The sequence below is a fragment of the Engraulis encrasicolus genome, unplaced genomic scaffold, assembly GCF_034702125.1.
Source record: "Engraulis encrasicolus isolate BLACKSEA-1 unplaced genomic scaffold, IST_EnEncr_1.0 scaffold_25_np1212, whole genome shotgun sequence".
NCBI classification, from domain to species: Eukaryota; Metazoa; Chordata; class Actinopteri; order Clupeiformes; family Engraulidae; genus Engraulis; species Engraulis encrasicolus.
This window is the reverse complement of record NW_026945544.1, coordinates 2,049,284-2,069,407: the sequence shown is the minus strand read 5'-3', so window position 1 is coordinate 2,069,407 and position 20,124 is coordinate 2,049,284. Positions and strand designations below refer to the sequence as shown.

At 42.0% G+C, this 20,124-nt stretch overlaps 2 protein-coding genes across 3 annotated transcripts in view; one reads left to right on the top strand and one right to left on the bottom strand.

Moving 5' to 3' along the window:
- The window catches only part of wdpcp (WD repeat containing planar cell polarity effector), a 143,269-nt gene extending 133,759 nt beyond the window's left edge, over positions 1 to 9,510 (bottom strand). For both annotated transcript variants that reach the window (XM_063192841.1, XM_063192842.1), the window contains exons 1-2: positions 9,408 to 9,510; positions 9,135 to 9,202 (exon numbers count right to left, since the gene is read on the bottom strand). In XM_063192841.1, coding sequence (XP_063048911.1) covers positions 9,135 to 9,202; positions 9,408 to 9,423 — 84 coding nt within the window. In that variant the 5' untranslated portion in view covers positions 9,424 to 9,510. The remainder of the gene's footprint in view (positions 1 to 9,134; positions 9,203 to 9,407) is intronic.
- Positions 9,511 to 9,934: 424 nt separating this feature from the next.
- mdh1ab (malate dehydrogenase 1Ab, NAD (soluble)) lies at positions 9,935 to 17,471 on the top strand. The gene is made up of 9 exons (XM_063192843.1): positions 9,935 to 10,049; positions 10,849 to 10,947; positions 11,317 to 11,413; positions 12,674 to 12,849; positions 13,680 to 13,802; positions 14,138 to 14,314; positions 15,223 to 15,339; positions 15,799 to 15,888; positions 16,894 to 17,471. The coding sequence occupies exons 1-9, from the start codon at positions 10,047 to 10,049 to the stop codon at positions 17,014 to 17,016; spliced, it is 1,005 nt and encodes a 334-aa protein (XP_063048913.1). The 5' UTR covers positions 9,935 to 10,046; the 3' UTR covers positions 17,017 to 17,471.
- Positions 17,472 to 20,124: the final 2,653 nt, after the last annotated feature.

The following is a 20,124-nucleotide window of genomic DNA, read 5'->3' as shown; positions in this document are numbered from 1 at the left end:
TCCTTTCTATTTATAGATTTTTATGGGAGTGTTTCTACTTGTATCTACAAGGGGGAAAAATCATGAGGCTATGTTGGGCACAAATATGTCTTCTGAAGGCCTAAACAGAGCACAGCCAAAAACTCCAGTACAATTTGTATAATCTTTGAGGGAATGCTATGACGATGCAGGATCATACAGACCAAAACTGACAGTTTTGCAACAAACTATTCCTATCTATGTACCAGCATGCCAAATTTGAGCTTCCTACATGGTTTAGTTATTGAGCTACGGGCTTGTGAACTTTGACAAAAAAAAGAGTGTGAACAAAATGGGCACCCCCCTCCCCCAGTAAAATTGGCTGTAACACGGAGAGTATACATCTTACATTGAAATAAATTTACAGTGTTTCTTTTAAGTACCATGGGTACACTTGGTAATATTTCCTGTTGATTTGGCGTGGAATGACCCAATACTGTATGAAGCATTTGGCATGATTGCATAAATATTAACTTTATATTAAGATATGTGAATGTGAAAAAAACTCAAGACAGTAATATTAACTACAAGTTCAATTTCGTAACAAATTGCGTCCTGTGGGGTGTACAATGTATGTCAATGTTTGTGAACGGGCAGCTGCAAGGCCAACTACAAGGGTCTTAAAGACTGGCTCCTAACCAGTCAGTACCTCAGTTATTGGAGAGTGCTGTGGAAGTTTAAGGTGACTATTAACCTCTTATTATATGGTTGTGACGTCATCTGTCGAATGCTCCATTCATTTCAACGGGGCTCCCCAACGTTCGGACGTCTGTTATTTTTCGATAACGGACGGGTTGGTCTATAACAGACCGCTGTCAATGGCAACAAGACTTTTCACTGCTAAAGCGACTTTTCAACAAGACTCTAATCAGCTGCTGTGATAGACAGCACCCGTTGTCCTGGCTACCGCTGTCAATGGCAACAAGACGTTCACTGCTAAAGCCACTGGCTTGTATACAAGTCAGTGGCTAAAGCGAATGTATCACTCCGCAGGGGGTCCGGTCTTTTGTCACTCTAATCAGCTGCTGTGATAGACAACACCTGTTGTCCTGGCTACCTAGCTGTTGCCTAGCGGTGTTCCACGACGGCACTGTTTTGTTTTGCGCAGCAACAATCTTAACATTAGGCCTAAATAGGTCTAAATAAATGTCCCCGCCATGTGTGAATCATTTAAGTATATCCATATAATAAGCGGGTTAACTTTCGGCGAGTCGGTCGCTTTGTGGAATAGCAGCACTTCAGAGAGAACAAGACCCCTCCGCTCCGCGTCGGGGTCTAAAGATTCTCTCTGTCGTGCTGCTATTCCACGGTAGCGACCTTCTCGCCGAACGTTAACCCCAAAGAAATTCGACAGAGAAGAACAATCTCTTGGGGGGAAATGCATTGGCCACGGTGTAGTACAGGGGCGTTGCCTGAGGACACGAGTGGATGGAAAATTAACTCCCTTGCGCATGGTCATTGGTCAGTGGGTGCGATGGATACAATTTTCGTACTCCCTTGCACATGGTCAGTGGGGGTGACACCATGATGGATAATTTGTGGCCAATTAACGGCAGCTGTTGGTCAGCAGTAATTGCTGGGGGTAATTAAGGACAGCTGACAGACATTCACGCTGTCCTATGACCTGTTCCACAGTGAATAACATTTCCGTACTCCCCTCGCCATCATTTCCTACTACGCTGTTATGACGTGAGTAAGCCCTCTTGTCTCAAGCCTCTTTGGTTAACCCTTACTCAATGCGTCTTCATATTGCAATGTTTCTGTCACGCAATGCTTAGGTTCATTTTATGGTGTCCTGTGGTGTGACTGCTCTTATAGAAGGAAAAAAACGTTTTTTTATAAATGAAAACACATATTAAGATTAAACACAATATCATTATCAAGTTAGCATGAGCTCAGATGTCAGTCATGTATACAAAAGGATTAAAATGGCCATAATGCAGTGAATTTTCTGTGGTGTGACTTAATTTTCCTGCGGTGTGACATGCCTATGCAATGTGTTGATGCAGGACACATTTTCCCGAAAATGGTAAAAATTAGGCGAAATTCCACGGACCACTAAGTGCTTTATTTTTTTCTATTTTTTTCTATTTTTTCCCCATCATTTTTTTCAGGAATTGGAATAACTTTTTTTTTACTGTGTTACGCCCTTAAACGTCAACCACCCATATTCAGAAATCCATGCCTGTATTACTTTCCATTTGCTGTCAACCACCTTTATTTTATATTTCATACTACCATAATTTATGAGCTAGCCTACCATAAGGTTCATTATGTCTTAATTGAACTTACTGATTAGCTGATTTCATCGTTTACATGCCAGACAACTGACCCCTATTGCATGTGATGGTGTGAGTATGTGACCCTCTGTTGTCTTTTTACACGCCGATTACAGAACAAATCAGTCAGTATCAGCCCACTTGTGTAGGTTGTTGCAAGCCTTTGGTGTCCCATGTACACCCAGTAAACACACACACACACACACACACACACACACACACACACACACACACACACACACACACACACACACACAGACACAGACACACACACACACACACACACACACACACACGGTCGCTGCGGAAACTGGCAACAGATGCTATCATTTGTTGTGGTGATTTCCTTTCCATAATAGAGAGCACACATTATGCACCACATGTCAACACAGTGAGCGGGAGAGAGGAGGGTAAGGTAAACACTTTACCATCCCCATAATCAAATAAGGGGTCTTTTGAAAAGCACTTCAAAAGGAAATGTGAGGTCCACCATGTGCTTTGATATATTACATTACTGGATGAAAGGGAACTACTGTACCAGCTCAGTTGGAAAATGGATTTCATGGGCCATGAAATGCATTTCATATGTCAATACATTTGAACAGTTAAGTGTGAATATGTGTGAATATGTGTAATTACTGTGTAATTAAATAACTTAACTGACCTAATAGCTGACCAACAATTCAGCATTCTTAACGGGAACATCTGATTTCTCAGTGAAGTATAGTATTTGGATATGGACTAAATCAGACATTTGAGATATTGAGGATGTCTTTTTCTGCTTAGCTTGATGAAACTCACAAAGAACAATTGTTTTTCGTTTCATCAGATGATCAGATGAAATTTTGAAAATAACCAGCATGGTTTGGTAGCTTCCGAGGAGTTTGGCCACTGTCAGGTTTTAAAAGGAGACATGAAATCAAAACCAAATCTTTTGAAAAGCCACCACGAAAAGAAAGCATATTGCTGTAGCAACTGCATATGGTTATTTTGTGTGAAATTGAGTAAAAAAGCAAGCATTTTATCTGCCTTTATGGAGGAGGATACACAATTCCATTAAGATTGGCCATTCACGCAGGCATGTTTTGGCTGTTCAATTTTGACAGGCTGTCACCTGCTATTTTGTTGCAGAGGCAGACAGGCACTGGAGACGCCGTAAGCAGTCAAGCATAACCATAGCAAACAAAAAAATAAATAAAGACTCATTCAGATAGAGAAATATGCCATTTATAGGTAAAATAAATTCAAAAGAAAAAAAGTTAGTGTGTTATTTGACAGTTTTGAAACTATGTTTACAATGTACAATGCATGTGTCTGCTCAGAGTTAGTTAATGACATTTACGTACTTTAACCAAACCTTTTTTGTCAGTGGCTTTAATTTTGTTCCCTTTTTTCTTGGCAAAATACTTCACCAAACCGTTCTTTTGATCATAATACACAGCCTGGCACACATTTGGTGTTACATTGTTTCCATAAACCTCCACAATATCTGGATTTATTTCCATCTAGGTTTGCATTAAGTTCTAACCAAGATGTTGTACAGAGATGATGATAGCGTTTGAACGCAGTGCAAAGCCTTCTCCAGCACATACCAAAGATTCTCAATGAGGTTGAGGTCTGGAGGCCAAAAAGGGATGTATTGCGCTCCCTGAACTCTGCTGCAATGACTTGCTTCTCAATTATCAAACAACCATGTCAAAAGATGCAACCCTTGACATGTAAAAGATGTTAAGTCTGTTTTAGAAGGGTTTAATCATGGGCATCAGCAATCACCGGTGTCAAGTCTAGTTTCAGCTGCAGCATGTGCTCAAAGAATGAGGACAGCAGACCACCTGTTTAAAGGTCATTATTACCTCCACCAAGGAGGTTATGTTTTCAGTCATGTTGGTTTGTCTGTCTGTTTGTCTTTCAGCAGGAAAACTTTAAAAAGTTATGAACTGATTTTGGTGAAATTTTGTGGAGTTGTTGGAAATGACAAAAGGATACAGTGATCCTATACTCACGATCCGGATACAAGATTTAAAAAAAAAAAAGAAAGATTCTTCACCATTGCGGTATAAGGCGAATTTTGACATCCTAGTTTCTTACTCCACAAAAACAAGGCAGAAAGACTTGAAAAAAAATAGGATGCAATTCAAATGTTCTATAAAACAGTTTCCTTGGCAGAGGTCTGCACTCTCTGAGTGCATTTCTAGTTCCATGGATGTTTTTTGTCTCTACTGATGGCACAGGCATATTCCAAGATCACTGCCAAGGCTTATTGGGCTCAAAATTTTGAAGGCATGGTTTAGGGAGCATGAGAAATCCTTTCTATACACAGGATGGTCATCACAGTGTCCAGATCTCAAGCTCAGTGAGAATCACTGGGAGATGCTACAGAAGGCTTTCCACTGCATTCAGCCTATAGACTTCAATACAAGATCTTGGTGAAAACCAAATGCAACATATTAGGAAGGTAAGGAAATAAATCCAGACATTGACAATGTTTATTGAAACAATACAACAACAAATGTGTAATACAATCAAAGCTAACAGCAGTCTGACAACATATTAGTGAGTGTGACCTCACTTTGGTGGGGACTTGTTTTGGCCAGGCTGGAAAAGGAATGAAAACCAACTGAGCTTTGCAAACACAAAAAAATAAGGCATGGGATAAACAAGCATAACTGGTTTCAGAGAGTGTAACTATAAGACACGGATGAAGAGCACGGATGAAAATACTACACCAACAAAACCCACTTTCACAGTGCTTGGATCGTGCTTACAGCTCACATGTGTGAGGGATGGGTCAAATTTCAGCTTGAATTAAATCACAAATAGCAATGACTTTGATCAGCCTACTGCGTATAGGCTGAAGAGTCATATGTCACCATTCGCACAGCTGCAAGTGTCACATGATGGCTCCACAGCTGCTGATTCCTGTGGTCAACATATCAATACCCCTCCTCCAGTGGCATCCTCTGGCTTTGTGCCTTAAAAGGAATAGTCCACCATATTTTGACTTTCACATATTTGCAGCATTTCCAAGCACCATTCATGAATGTGCTTATCATTTTTGTGTATGTGTTTGCATAGCCTACTCTATCAGTATAGCCAAAATAAGCGTAGCAATGCAAGTCTATGGGAACAAACAAAACATTCTCAAATGTACTTATAAACTACTTTAAAATGAATTTAAAATTCACCATAATGCAAAACAGCTATTTGATCCTGTCCTGTGATCACTTGTGGCTTGATGCTATTGCCCCATCCACTTCCAGTGATTATGCTAAGCTCTGCTAATAATTCTGATCCAATAAATCTAAGTACAGAAAACACTGAGAAGAAAATGATATGCACATTCATGAATAAATCTGGGAAATACTGCAAATATGTGAAAATCAAAAAGGGTGGTCTGTTCCTTTAAAGCTCGACATCATCAAGGACGTCTCAAGCCACGAAAAGGTGAGGTGAGGAGGACAGAGGATGGAGGCAAAATGTTGTTTACACACTATCAAAATGAAACTGACAAAAAGCTTTGGGAAAAGTAACCAAATAATGTTATTCTGAGTAGATACCCATGGACTCCTGTTTATTTTTGCACATGGTGCTTGATTTCGTCACCCCCCTAAATTCCTTCTTTGTTTCCTCCACAAAGGGAGTGGTGAGAACGAAGACACCAACGAATTGAGGATCTATATTATGTATATTTTGCCTGATTATCATGACTTTCAGATCTCTTCGAGACTTCATCTGACCAAGAGCATAAAAAGGACATTAGTAATCGGCATGGTTGACCCATCTATATAAAAGACCCACCTAGTCCCTTGGTTTGCTACTGGTCGAAGGCAGAACAGGCTGAGACAAAGTTCAAAACAAACCTTTTTTAGTCTCTATAGAACGTCTCTGCTTGAACATCACTGCCTTGAACACGCTTCTACCCAGGACGGTTGGCAATGCTTGGAAATGATTCGTTCCCGACAAAGTGGGTGGAGTTTCAAGGAATTGATGATGGAGGATATGTATATGAATATGTGCCCACAGACTACACAAGGTGCTGTTAGATATTGTACAGTACTAGAAACTAGATTTTAGATAACTAGAGATACTTTTGGTTTGTTAGTTGATTTAATAAGAATGTTTGATAATAAAGATTGCTAATAAGATTGTTTGATAATAAAGATTGAATGTTTACTAATATGTGTTGTGATGATGAAAAATTGCAAGGATGACTGAACATGATTTGATTAACAGGATATGGTGAGCCCAGAACATTTTGCAGCCAAATAACTGAATAAAGGTTGTCCACAGATGGGTACGCAGGAGCCGACGCCTCAAGAACCATTAAGTTCTCGTTCAAAGGCAATCATGTTAATGTTCTCCAAGACGGGCCTGGGCAAGATGGCACCACAGGTAATCCTGATGTTTCCAGGACGGCCCAGCCCCACCCGGGGCCCTAATCCCTATAGAAATGGTTGATGTTTGGGGATGGGGGATTATGCCCAGTCGTTCACAGGTTAAAGGGGGACACAGAGGAAGACCACAGGATGAAGATGGCACAGAGGAAGACCACAGGATGAAGATGGCCAATCAAGAACAACGAGTCAAAATGGCCGTCCCGGAACCACACGACATCCCAGAATAGGCTCATCTGCACATAGACACACGCCCACGAACAAACCCATCTACTGACAAAACACACCCTCATAGCATCCCATTGGCACATAGGCACACACCCACAACCGCACCCATCCACAGACAACAAATAAAATACACATGTAGGGATATTGAGGGCAGTTTCTTTTTACCTAACCTCTCCTAAACTGCATTAACTTTTGTTATCGGTCAGGGGTATTTAGGTCAGGAAATCTCCAGAGCTCTGAATGCTTGTGTATCTTATGCTTTTTGTGTAGTATCCAGTGTTCTAGATAGCATCGGTTACTACTGCTGTAAAATCCTTTTTAGGGACAATAAATCTTTGGATTTTTGTTGTGGACATATTCGGACTGTTTTGCCTTTTTCCTTTTTGAATTCAACGAACATGTAATATGGCGGAGTCCATATATTTAATAGTGCCCAACTGGCCAAGTATTATCCAATCAAAAATGGCAGCTGTGATATCCAGCTTCGAATGCCTCCCCTAATCTTTTAATTTCCCACTCATCACACACCTCACACTGATAAACCTGGCACAGTGTACCGCTGCTGACCTGACTGTCACACAAAGCTACACATGGAATTAAAACTGCTGTTCTGTAGGTTGTAGTACGCAGTTGTTTTTTTTGCTGTGCAGTCAAGGATCAACAGGTCTGAATAGTATTGTATCCTGATCCTGTAGCACTGTAAAATGTTGAAAGGACATTTACTAAATCATCGAAACTGTTTCGACTCAGCGTTAATGACCTTTCCTGGAGTAGTAACCGAATCTTTTTAATGCGTCTAATGGAATAATTTTAGTATGTCATGCTCACGGTATGATCAAAAGAAAGTTTTACCTTAGTTAGCTTATGCCAGGCCAGCTCTCATGGACCAGCAAGTCTGATCATAGGGGAGCCTCATATGAGAATTGAGCCACATGAGATCTAATCAAGCATCAGCCTTATTCTGGCCAGGCCTTGGTAGTCAAGTGCTTCCTATGCCTACTCTTCAATGCAAAATAAGACCGAACGAGACAAAAATGACTAAAAAGAGCAGTTTGTCTGTTATCACTGGTGTGTGCATGAATTGAATTGCTATGAATTTATTAACAAGGCTTAGGAAGTGTGAGAAACAATTAGGGCCTATGTAATGTGCTGTTTACAATCATAGTCACCCTTCATACACTAGGCACAGTGTGTGCAATACTTGTTTAAACAGCAACTTGTTGTAAGTTGTAATTGAGGCTTTAACAGTAGCCGTATGTCTATCCTCTAAAATGACTTTTAAGGATCATCAACCTAGAGTAGAGTCATTTTAATGGCCTACTTTATGGACTAAACATGATAATTATTGCATGGCTTCTTGTATTTCTGCATTTTAATGTTATTAATGCCATCCCTGTGTTAAATAGATACACTTAACAGACTTAAACTAGGCTTTTATCAGAATAAGAAATAGTCGATTCCAAAATGCATTTCTGCATCATGAAGACAAGAGTTTACTTGAAAAGCCATCCCTGTCTCTTAAACTAAGTCTGAGGTGAGGAGGTGAAACTGAATCTACAGTTGCTTTTGTTCGACTGGTGTAATGAGGCTGTAATGACATCATGTAATATTCAACAACGGGATCAGGTGTCCTCTGGCCCCCTGAAGGGAAAATGCACTCCCACCGGAGAGTGTAAATTGCCCAAAACACCACAGTATAGGCAACGCTACAGTCATATCAAGAGAAAAGGCAATCGGAGACCGGGGAATCCCATGGGATATGATGGGGAAATACGTAATATGGGAATGTGGTATATTAGGCTATGGGAGAGTAGCCTACTGGTCTATTCGAGTGTTTCCATTCACATTCTAATCCATCAACAAACTGTCTTTAGTTCAGTCAGATTCCATTCCAAACACGTTCGTGAGCACGAGCAGATTCTGCTCCAAAAAGAACACTTGCAGCTGACAGCAAAGAAAAAAGAAGAACGAACTTTATCAATGTATGGGCATGTTTCTTGCAAGGGTCTTCTTGGTTGTTGCCACAAAGCTGCAAAACAGTTATTTACATTTATGACCAACACGTGCTGCCGCAGATGGCAGCAATGACAGGGAGAAAACAGAGAACCGTTGATATTGTTTTTTTGCACAGATCTACCATCATCTTCGTCATCAGCATCATCATCATCATCATCATCAAAAGCATCATCATTAACAACGTTAGAAACAAGCTTACCTGAACCAGGATCGGTGAGTTTGTGATATAGTTCAGGTAATCATCAACATTGATCGGTTGGTTGAATTCTGGTTCAACAGCAAGTCAAGGACTGCAAAACAACTGGAACAAATTGTCTGGTCCGCGAAAACGAGCTAATTTACACCAAGTATAAACTTGCACAAACAAATTCTTGGTGTGAGTATCATAGGTCAGTATTGAAACGACAATGATAAAAGTGTCTAACACAGTGTAAGCAATATGCAAAGCATTGCCTAATGGTCAAAGTAATACTTTGTAACGAGTCCATTATCACTTCCCACTGTTCATTAGTAAACCTGGCTAGGTTAGCGTTAGCATGTGCAGGGATTGAGGAGTCCAATGTGAGTGTGTTTTCGTGTCCAAGCAACCAGGGGGGGGGGGGGACTGAAACTGGCCGTCAAGCTAAATGAAAACTTACGGTAATTGCCATTACGGTAAAGATAGCATTCTTCGTTTATGTTGTTACATAATATTTCTGAATGGAAAGTAACAGCTGACAACGCTTTGTTGGCTACAGTGTCACCTTCATGCCAGTTAAGTGTGAGGAGTCAGGACCGATACCATTTGTAATATTACTTGCGAGCCGAGATAATGTGTTCTGTATCTATTTTGTAAAAATAAAATGATTTTCACAAAGTCGGCACACAGAGCTTTGAGCTAGCCTAGTAAAGTTACCATGCAGCATCGCACTAGGTAATGTAGTTTTATGTGACTTTGTGCAGTATTGGTTTATACCAATGCAGAACTACAACTCCCATAATCCATTGCACTATAAACCCGGCTGTCGACCGACTGTACCCGTGACCACGTTGAGAGACGAGAAATAAAGGTGACCTCGGTTTACGGTTGACAAGTGGGAGTGCTGTGGTTGAACGTTGGTGCAAGCCGAAGATGGTAAGTGCAAGCACGCACAAACACAAGTTATTAAACATGACTTTGTAACCATCTTAAATGCCCCATCAGTGTGTATTATCAAGTGCACTCAAATTGAAAGCAAGATCTTAGTGGCGAGTAGCATGCCAAACTTTGTTAGCAAGGCAAAACCCATACGCCCTCCGTTCTTTTGAATGTTACAATGTAAAAATACGGCATACTTTGAATGATATGTTGTTGTTCTAGTGATTTAACTCGGTCAAGTCATGTTGTAACCGTATCGTGGAAACTATCGTTCTGTAGGTTGTAGTGCGCCGAGTTCACTTTTGCTCTGCAGTCGAGGATCAACAGGTCCGAATAGACAGTATTGTAAGCTGATCATGTAGCACCGTTAAATGTTGAAAGGGCATTTGCTATATCATCGAAACTGTTTCGACTCGGCATTATTGACCTTTCCTGGAGTAGCAACGGAGTCTGTTAAATGCCACTGATGGAATCATTTTTAGTAAGCTGCTATGTCATGCTCACAGACAGTAGTTCAAAGTGGGTGGGCGGGTGAATGAATGAATGCTTCAATTCCAATATGTTTTTCTTTGTTGTATGTCAAACATATCTTTGTTGTATATCTCCTTCACAACGTCATTTATAAGTCATCTCTGGTCGCTCCAAATGTGGCGTCTATTTTTAAAATCCAACGTGGTGAGCCTCGTGAGCTACGTAAGAATGTAGCCTACTCTGGAACTACTCTGGTATCATGAGCTCGCCGCGTAAAATGTCTTCAAATGAAAACGTTTTGACTTGACCTATTATTTTTTTGCAGTCTGATGCAATTAAAGTATTGGTGACCGGGGCAGCCGGGCAGATCGCCTATTCTCTCCTGTACAGCATCGCCAAAGGAGATGTCTTCGGCAAGGACCAGGTAGGCTAGTAGAAGTCAACATGTCAGGTGCCTACGTAACGTTACGCATGTCATGAATCATTCAGCCTGGGGTTTTTGTTGCCCTTAAGTTAGAATAGAATAGAATAGACTTTATTGTCATGCCAGCATGAAAATTGCCTTTGGTCTCACAGGATAAAAACAGAATATAAACACAAATAGACACAAATAGACAAAACACACATACAAATGCTTCACCACCCCTCCCAGCACACACACATCATATGCACACACATCATATGCAGGTCAGTTTGTGGCCTCTTTAAAATTGATACTTTAAGTTTTGTGCGTGCCATCTTATTTTAACGACTGAGGTAAACAATTGGCGTGTCCTTCACTCCCATTTTATAGCCCATCATCCTTGTCCTGCTGGACATTCCACCCATGATGCCAGTCTTGGAAGGAGTTGTCATGGAGTTGCAGGACTGTGCCCTCCCAATTCTCAAAGGTTCACTTTTTCATGTTTTGTTTGTTTGTATGCTTTGCGTCATTTTAATTTGTATGGGATACATTGTAGTGCATCATATCATTGTATATGTTAAATTACAACACATTATCACCTCACTGCCCTTTCCACTGGCACAGTTTTTTATGTTGGTACATGCCTTTAATTTGTACCTGTATAATGTCACATGTTTAAGAATATTCAAATGGGTTATACATGCTAAGCCTTTTTTGTAAGGTAGCCGTTTCAATGGAAGAACACATGAGCCAGAGGAAGTGCTTCATGTGATTCTCTCAAGCGAGGGGTGCACTTGTAGCAAACACTATTGTGAGCCAGTATTTTTATTTAATCTCTGTGATTGTTCGCTGCCCCCTATGTGAGGGGCCTCCTGGGTCAGAGGGTCAGAATGCTCCCACGTGCGCACACTGATGCTGTTGGGGTCACCACAACACAATGTGGGCCTGGAGACTGTATGTGTGTGTGTGTGAAAGTGCTGGCTTCTGATTGGTTGCCTTCTGATCCCCACCGTATCACTGTAACCCAAACCGGGGTGTTGGACGCAGTGGAAAGATTAACTGGACGCCAGACAGTGCAGGTTCTTGTCTTCATTTTGGGTGTCCGTTGCCTCTCTCTCTCTAAACTCATCACTTTAAGATGTTTAGTCTCTGCTGCTGGGTGCTTTTCTCAATGCTATTAAGTTGGAGAACAGATAAATGCTTCCACCACCCAAAGTCTTTGCGGGAGTGACACTGCAATAAAGTAGTGAGGGCAATATTTCATTTTAATGTCGTTCGCTACAAGTTGAAGGTGGGCTTATTTGAATTGAATGTAGGGCTGTGCCATACATTCAAAACATACATGCAACAAAGAGCAAAGGGGCCTGTTTTTATTATTTCGAGTGCTTTTGCATTGGTTTCCCTGGCCATAGCCATTACAACTGAGGTTGAGCAGCAGTGAAAAAAGTGCCTCTAAGACTGCCATTATGCTTAACGGTAGAATTATGTATCACTGTTGTATAACTATTTTACGTTTGAGTAACACCACCTGTATTCAGAATTTAAAATTGGGTGCGCCACGTCATGACAACTTGTTCTCCCCCTTGTTCTGTATTTATACTGTAGGCCTGTAATACGGTACAGCATTGACAGCTGCGAGTAGAGAAGGCCTCCCACTTCCTTGCATAAGAGCCAATGTCACCCCTGCGTTCCTTCCAAGTATGTCGCGCGCTGACTAAGCCTGCTGCTGTTGTGTGGTTTTGTGCAGAGGTCATTCCCACGGACAAGGAGGAGGTGGCGTTCAAGGACCTTGACGTGGCCATCCTGGTGGGCTCAATGCCCAGACGCGAGGGCATGGAGCGCAAGGACCTACTCAAGGCCAACGTGGCCATCTTCAAGTCCCAGGGCAGCGCTCTCGACAAGTATGCCAAGAAGACTGTCAAGGTGCGTCACAGCAACATGCCACTGTTTTGGATGCAGTTTTTGGTTCAGTGTAGTTTCAGCGTGTCAACAAATGAAGAGTTTCGTTGCAAAATGATGTAAGCAGTGCCATTTTTTTTTAACTTTTGCATTTTGTTATTGAAAATGACGGTTCAGAACAATACAATTCTTGCCATTCAAATGTTTTGAGAGAGAGCATACTTTTTAAACCTATATGAAATGCATTATGCAATGCAATATCCAATACAAAAATATAAATTTTCCAAAAATGTTCCAAAATGGATATGCTTAATTTTGCAATGAAGCTCTTCAAGAGCTGTTACTTAAAAGTTCTAGGGTACAGCCCTCGACAAGTACGTACGCTAAGAGGACAGTCAAAGCATAGAGCCCCCCGGCAGCATAGCACTGTTGATGTAGTTTTAGAATGTCCACAGATAATGCTATTTTGAATGTTCAGTTTCAATCTGGAGCGGTTGTTCTGCAACACTTCCTGGTATTCAAAGGACAACGACCCGGTTTTTTGGTATTGTTTTTAAAATGTCAACAGAATTTAAAATGTCAATTTCAAATAATACGTTTGGGTATGCATTTTGGTCTGCAAGAGGTCCTCTGCAACACTAGCTGGTCACAGCACAATCTGACTTTCTGAATACTCCTCTTTTATCTGCCTCTCGCCTCTGGAACTTTTGTCTCAGGTGTCATGCAGAAAGTCATATGATGTGACAGACAACACACTACTGTATATCCTCTTGCACGTTCTTTTATATGTGTTCTTCTGCCATGCTCAGCTGAATTAAATTTCTAACAGAGGTCATCCATTTTTATGTGCTTAGGTTCTTGTTGTCGGCAACCCGGCTAACACCAACTGCCTGATTGCTGCCAAGTCTGCCCCTTCCATCCCCAAAGAGAACTTCTCCTGTCTGACCCGTCTGGACCATAACAGGGCTCGCTCCCAGGTACGCTGCTATCAGACATCTATCTTTCTTACTTTCCTTTGAAATATTGTACTGTTATTACCTGTGCCCCTTGGGTATGGATTAGGTATTACAGTGATTTTTCATTCATAAGTTCATTCACTGGTAGGTCAATTGTTACCAATTTTTGGTTTGTAGAATAATGCGGAATATGAGAATGGAATCACTTACGTATATCACATGCACACACCTGTGGGTCACTTCCACTTCGGGCCAGGTTTTCTTCTCCAGTTGTATTGTTCTTGTGTACTGTGACTTAACTTAACTTGAGATATACTTAACACTTAAGTGACTTTACTGACATGCGATGTCCTCAGGTGGCGATGCGCTGTGGCGTTCCAGCAGACAGCGTGAAGAACATGATCATCTGGGGCAACCACTCGTCCACCCAGTACCCCGATGTCCACCACTGCAAGGTCAACATCAAGGGCAAAGACGAGCCGGCCTTCGACGTGGTGAAGGACGATGCCTGGCTCAAGGGAGACTTCATTTCAGTAAGTCTGGCTATTGTGTCCAGAAGTTGTTTTTATTTTTCCTTTAAATAGACATCTCTTGTGACATGGCTGAAGTTGAAGGGGCTACGTGAGATGTGTTAAATCAAAGACTTGACTTTGCCTTCACAAAGTAGCCTCTATTGTAATCAACGGATTGGAACAGCCAGACACCACACACAGTGAACATTCTAAAACAAAATAACCTGTCTAATGTACACATGATGTAACTCCACACGTCTAGTGTTGCCCCAGCCTTACACCAAGCAAATGGATGTCTTTGTCTCTGCAGATAATGGCCTAGTCTTCTACAGCTGTTACCATTGAAATGAACTGCTGTTCAGCAACTGTTATCGCAAGGGAAACATTAAAGCACTGTAGTAGCCACTGCCCCGAGCAAAAAGGAAACCATTCACAAGTGAAGTCTGTAGCCGTTGAGACTGTTTTCTAAAATGCAACTGTTGTTAGGTATGACGCGTCCTCAGATGTTTCCATTTTTCACTCTTATTTGCAACCTTTGTTGGCCTTCTTTTTACCAGCTAGTTTTGTTGTATAGGCCATTCTATCCATCCACTGTTACAAGGGTGGCGCCATAACTGTTTTGGTAGCTCTTACTCGTGCCTAACCAGAACTAGCTGGTAGAAAAAGTTGTGGGAGCACTACAAACGTTGGGGTAAATGGTCAGGGCCACTGACAGCTTTGGCCAGTCCCGGGACTAAAATCTCTGAATGGGGCCCCCCTCATTCCTTGGCCCGGGACAAGATATGCAATTGTGTGCGTCATCCCCACCCCCCGTTGGCAGGCCTGTAAGTGGTTGTGGTATTTGTGGATAAAAGTCAACAATAAATTGACAACAATAAAAGTCTTGAAGTCTGAATTTTTTTGTTTGGATCCCTTCCTCTTTCTTGCAGACAGTGCAGCAGCGTGGAGCTGCAGTCATCAAGGCTAGGAAGCTGTCCAGCGCCATGTCTGCAGCCAAGGCCATCTGCGACCACATGAGGGACATCTGGGCAGGCACTCCTTCCGACGTCAGTACTTAATTACATCCCCCCGCTCCTACAAACATCAAATTTGTATCGCGTTGTGCCATTTGTAATGCACTGCTCAACTTTTGTCACCTCACCAGAGACAGCTGATAGAACTGATGGGGTTCTGTACGATCTTTGTCATACCCTTTTCAGATGTTTTAATCCCTTACTTGAATTTTAAGGAAATTAATTCAGTTCAAATTTATAAAGTAATGAAAAAAAATGTAGAGATTGTGTTGCTTTGATACAAGAAAAAATATCACCAATGCTCATTGTTAATACAGTATGCTGAATTAAGTTGTATGTTTTGTATGTTATCAAGCTCCTCGCTTCACATACTTTGTCCTCCTTTGTCCCCTGATGCAAGCCCAATCCAGTCCCAAATGTTATGTCACTGCCACCACCAAGAGACCTTGATGCAGACCATAGAGATTAATTCTAGGTCAATTCTATTTTCAGGGTGAGTTTATCTCTATGGGCGTTTACTCCACTGGGAACTCCTACAATGTCCCTGACGACCTTATCTACTCATTCCCTGTTACAATCAAGGTAAGACTCTGTGTTATTTTAAGCACTTCACATCAATGTTTTTCACAATTTCAACTGTAAATGTGTTGGTTTCAAATGGGGTTCTTTTTTTCCAGAGGTGGAAATCTGAATCTAGTAAAATCCTGTTTAGATGTCTTTTCTGCCCATGCTCTCACTAATTACCTCATCAACCAGGCTCAGGGGTGTGGTAATTGTATGGTTCATTGAATTGGCTGGAGAAAATGTGTAGTAAGTTTTTATTTATTTTTTTTCTTTCCATTCTTCACCCAGGATTTCCAAAAGTTTTTTTTTTTTTTTTTTTTTTAATATATGTATTTTATATATTTATCTTATTTTGTTATAATTACCGACCACCATTTTAACACATTTCACTGGCAACCTAAGGGTTGCGGGTCTGATTCCCAACAGTGCGGGGTGCATGGAGTAAATGAACAGCGCTCTCCTCCATCCTCCTTGATTGTGTATATCACAATCAGCTTTACTGCCCAAGCATAATTGCATTGTGTATTCAATGAATTTATCTTCAGTAGCTTTCTTTAAAAAAAAAAAAGTGTGCACAGTATATAATACAAATGGGACCTCACAGCGCTTTTGGCGTAACATTTTAGCATGTAATCCAATGGCGGTATTAAAATGATATTTGGATCTCCTTTGAATTTTACCACAGGCTTCACATTGTTGTTTCTGATATTTTTGTATAATTTTTCGTACCAAACACCAAACGATTTAGAAGGGTGTGTTTTTTTTCCACATTTTTCATGCAGACGCCCTCGGAACAAAATATTGATACTTCTGCATGTATAATCTAAATTTAGCTCCTTAAATGGCATATTTGTAGCCCCGCGCATATAATGACTGGAATCAGAAGATATTTACTCGCTACCATGCTGTTAGATGGTCAGCTAAGGTCCCGTGAATGCTGAACTAAGGGGGCGGGACTTTCAAGCCCTATGACCAACGGGGCTGACGTCGTTTAACTCCGCCTCTCTATTGCTTTCCTCGTAGGACAAGACCTGGAAGATCACTGACGGGCTGGCCATCAACGAGTTCTCTCGCGGCAAGTTGGACGCCACCGCGGCCGAGCTGGTGGAGGAGAGGGACATGGCCGTGGCCTTCCTGTCCGCTTGACTGGAGCCCCGGCAGCCCACGCCACAGCACTTAGGAAGCCCCACACCTCCAGACTCCCGGCTGTGATGAGGATGAGGATGATGAGGATGAAGGAGCAACACTCCTTGCGGTTTTTAGTGTGCGAGTGTGTACTGTATAAACGTGATGTGCGTTGTGCGTGGGTGGGTTGCTTGTTTTAACGTTTACTGTATGTGTGGATGGGTGGTGTGAGTGAGTGAGTGAGTGAGTGAGCGAGCGAGCGAGCGAGCGAGCGAGCATGGAAGGGAGATTGAAAGTATATTTGTGTCATTTGGACCTTTATATACCCTGGCATTACATCTGTTACTTACAAATGGGGTCGGGTCCATGTTGAAACCCTTGGAGTAATGTTACCATAGTATGCACTAGATCTTCAATCACTGTAACGGTTCATTGTTGAGTCTCTCAATCAATAAATAAAAAAGTCCAACATCTGCTTTTGATGTGTCTTCTGCTTTTGTTTTTCTGGTTGGACCATGCACTGCTCCAGTAACACAATCTTCCTTAATTTACCTCCGGGAATAACAATGAGGTTACTCTACTCTCTGCCTTTCAGCCTGCCCCAAGTAAAGGGCTGTCCACACCGAGCGGAATTTCCGTGCGGATATTCGCAGCGAAATTCGCAAAATTAACAAACGAATGTATTCTAATTACTCTGTGCACACCTAAAAGCGAAAATCCACAGCAGAGAAAAAATAACAAATCTGTCTGTTTTGACGGCGGATTTCGCAAGCGAAAAACGGGGTTTGGCCAATCAGACACTGACTTGACAGTGACATCAGCTCCAGCGCAGTTCTCAAACTGAGCTCGGAGTGGCAAATGATGCTTGGGGGAGCGCGGAAGGACTGTTTGCAAAAAATGCGTGCAAAGGAGTCCAACGGATGTCTTACACTTTCTGATAGTCTACATTACACTAATTTCAAGCAAGATTAAATTGTCTAAACACTTCACGAGGTGGTGAAAAGGACTGCTGATCTGTGTCGGGGCACTTGCGCGTGTGGGTTTGTCTGAGCACAGATCTTGAACGCAGGAGCACAACCTGTGCGCTCGTGGACCTCGGCGCGAGAGTATGCTATCCACCACCATGGACCTCTTGTAACCACTTATGATATTTAAGATCTAATGAACATTTCAGGTATCATCCGCGTTTGAGAGCGTGTAGCCTACCGACGTGCACATTTGCATCGTGGAGTAGGCTATTGAAAGTAGCTGGTCAATACAATGACAAGCACGAAGAAAGGCTTCGCGTTATCTTTCCACAGCGAACGTAGGCTATAAATAACACTAATGAAATAGGCTATTATGTCTCTCAACAGTTGAGACAGCAGCTCAAAGGAGACGGAGAGATAGAGGGGGTGTGTGTGTGTGTGCGTGTGTGCACGTTGACAGAAGTCTCCTGACGCACAGAGAAACCTGGCCCATATTGATCTTAAGCGCCCCATCTTAAACTTCACTGATTAAAAACAGTATTAGTTCTGATGAGTTGTACGCATTTTCATTGCACACTCCACAGAATAGGCTAGTCCCAACATTCAAATGCTTATTAGCCTATTAGTGACATAGCCTACACTGTGCAACTGCGCAATTTCGCTGGTAAGATGGCAGTTTCACGTGCAGTGACTTTGGCGTCATCAAATAACAGCAGATTACGGGATACTGGAGAAGGAAGTCCCGCCAGCAATATAGCTATGGGGCGACCATGTTTGCAGACTTTGTTAGAAGTAGGCTGATAGTGGTGTAATTTTACTTGTAGTCATGAGGGCCAGCCACTGCGCCGTTAATTGTCCTTGGAGACTTTTTATGCTCTCCAAAATATTCCCGAGGTTACCTTTTGTCGGAAGTGCAGTTACACACGACCGCAGTAACTTCTGGCTTTTTTGGAAACGGTTGTAGCCTTAAACTACAACTAGGGCACTTACTCTATACACCTGTAAACAACTGACATGGTAGCCTTGAGCCACGGCTAGAGCATCTATGCTCTCTACAAAATACCCTATGAGACAGCTCGCGCGTCTTCTCAGCGCTCCGCGTGTTAACGACTGTGTAGTCATTTTCCTTCCCATTTATCCTCCACCTGTTCTTCCTCGGGCTTCTGTCTCAGGAAAACCCAAACGTGTCCACTCATCAGTGCTCCCTGCACTAGGAGGGAGTATGTGTGCGTGGGTGCATAAAACAGATAAAAACAATAAAACATTACACTCACATGGTCACACATAGCCTAGTTTTTAATGGGCTATTTCTCCGGGCGCGCAACGGCTTTCTGTTACGCATGGACTTCTTGTTTCGTCGTCGCATCGGTTTATTTTAACCGAAGCCTAAACACAACACTTTGGGTATGCAAATACACCCCTTATACACAATTTCTATATCAATAATATAAAAAAACAATTTGCCAATAATTTAGAGACCCCTTCAACGTTTCCCAAATCATATTTTCGGGGGATTCGGGTGTCGAAACCTGGTTGACAAGACAGCAAGCCATTCCTTCTCTGTATGAGGAGGAATGCAACGGAATAGGTGCAGACAGCATATGACCACGTTGGTCAGCACGGCTTGAAAGGATTCTGCCTACATTAAACATCATGGATAGGCCCAACTGGCTTTGTTGCACTCCAGGTTTCTTGTTTAGAGTGGAGCTTGGCAGCGAGCAGACTTAAAACGCATTTCCTTCAGATCTGTCTCCGCAATGGCAAAACCGAAGTTGTGCTTAACATTTCAGCCTACTATTCCAGAATTGTAGACTTTTTTGCGGCAAATACATGAGAATAAGGGCGTCATGGATGTTGAATTTGGCATTTGCCTTCAAGCTCGCGTGTCTCGGCATCCTTAACAGTTAGCCTACTACATGCCATTGAGGGTGCAATAAAGCATCAGACAATATTGGCGCTCTTTATCTTCAGAAATGGCTCCTTGAATTCGCGCAGATGGACAATCGCGGAAACAGAGCGAAATCGAACGTGGAAAACGGAAAAATCGATCCGCAAATGTTTTTCACCGGTGTGGACGTTTTTTTTTCCGCTTTTCGCAATATTCGCATTTTCGCTTTCTGCTTTTTCGGAAATCCGCTTTCCTCGCCTAGCACACAGGCGA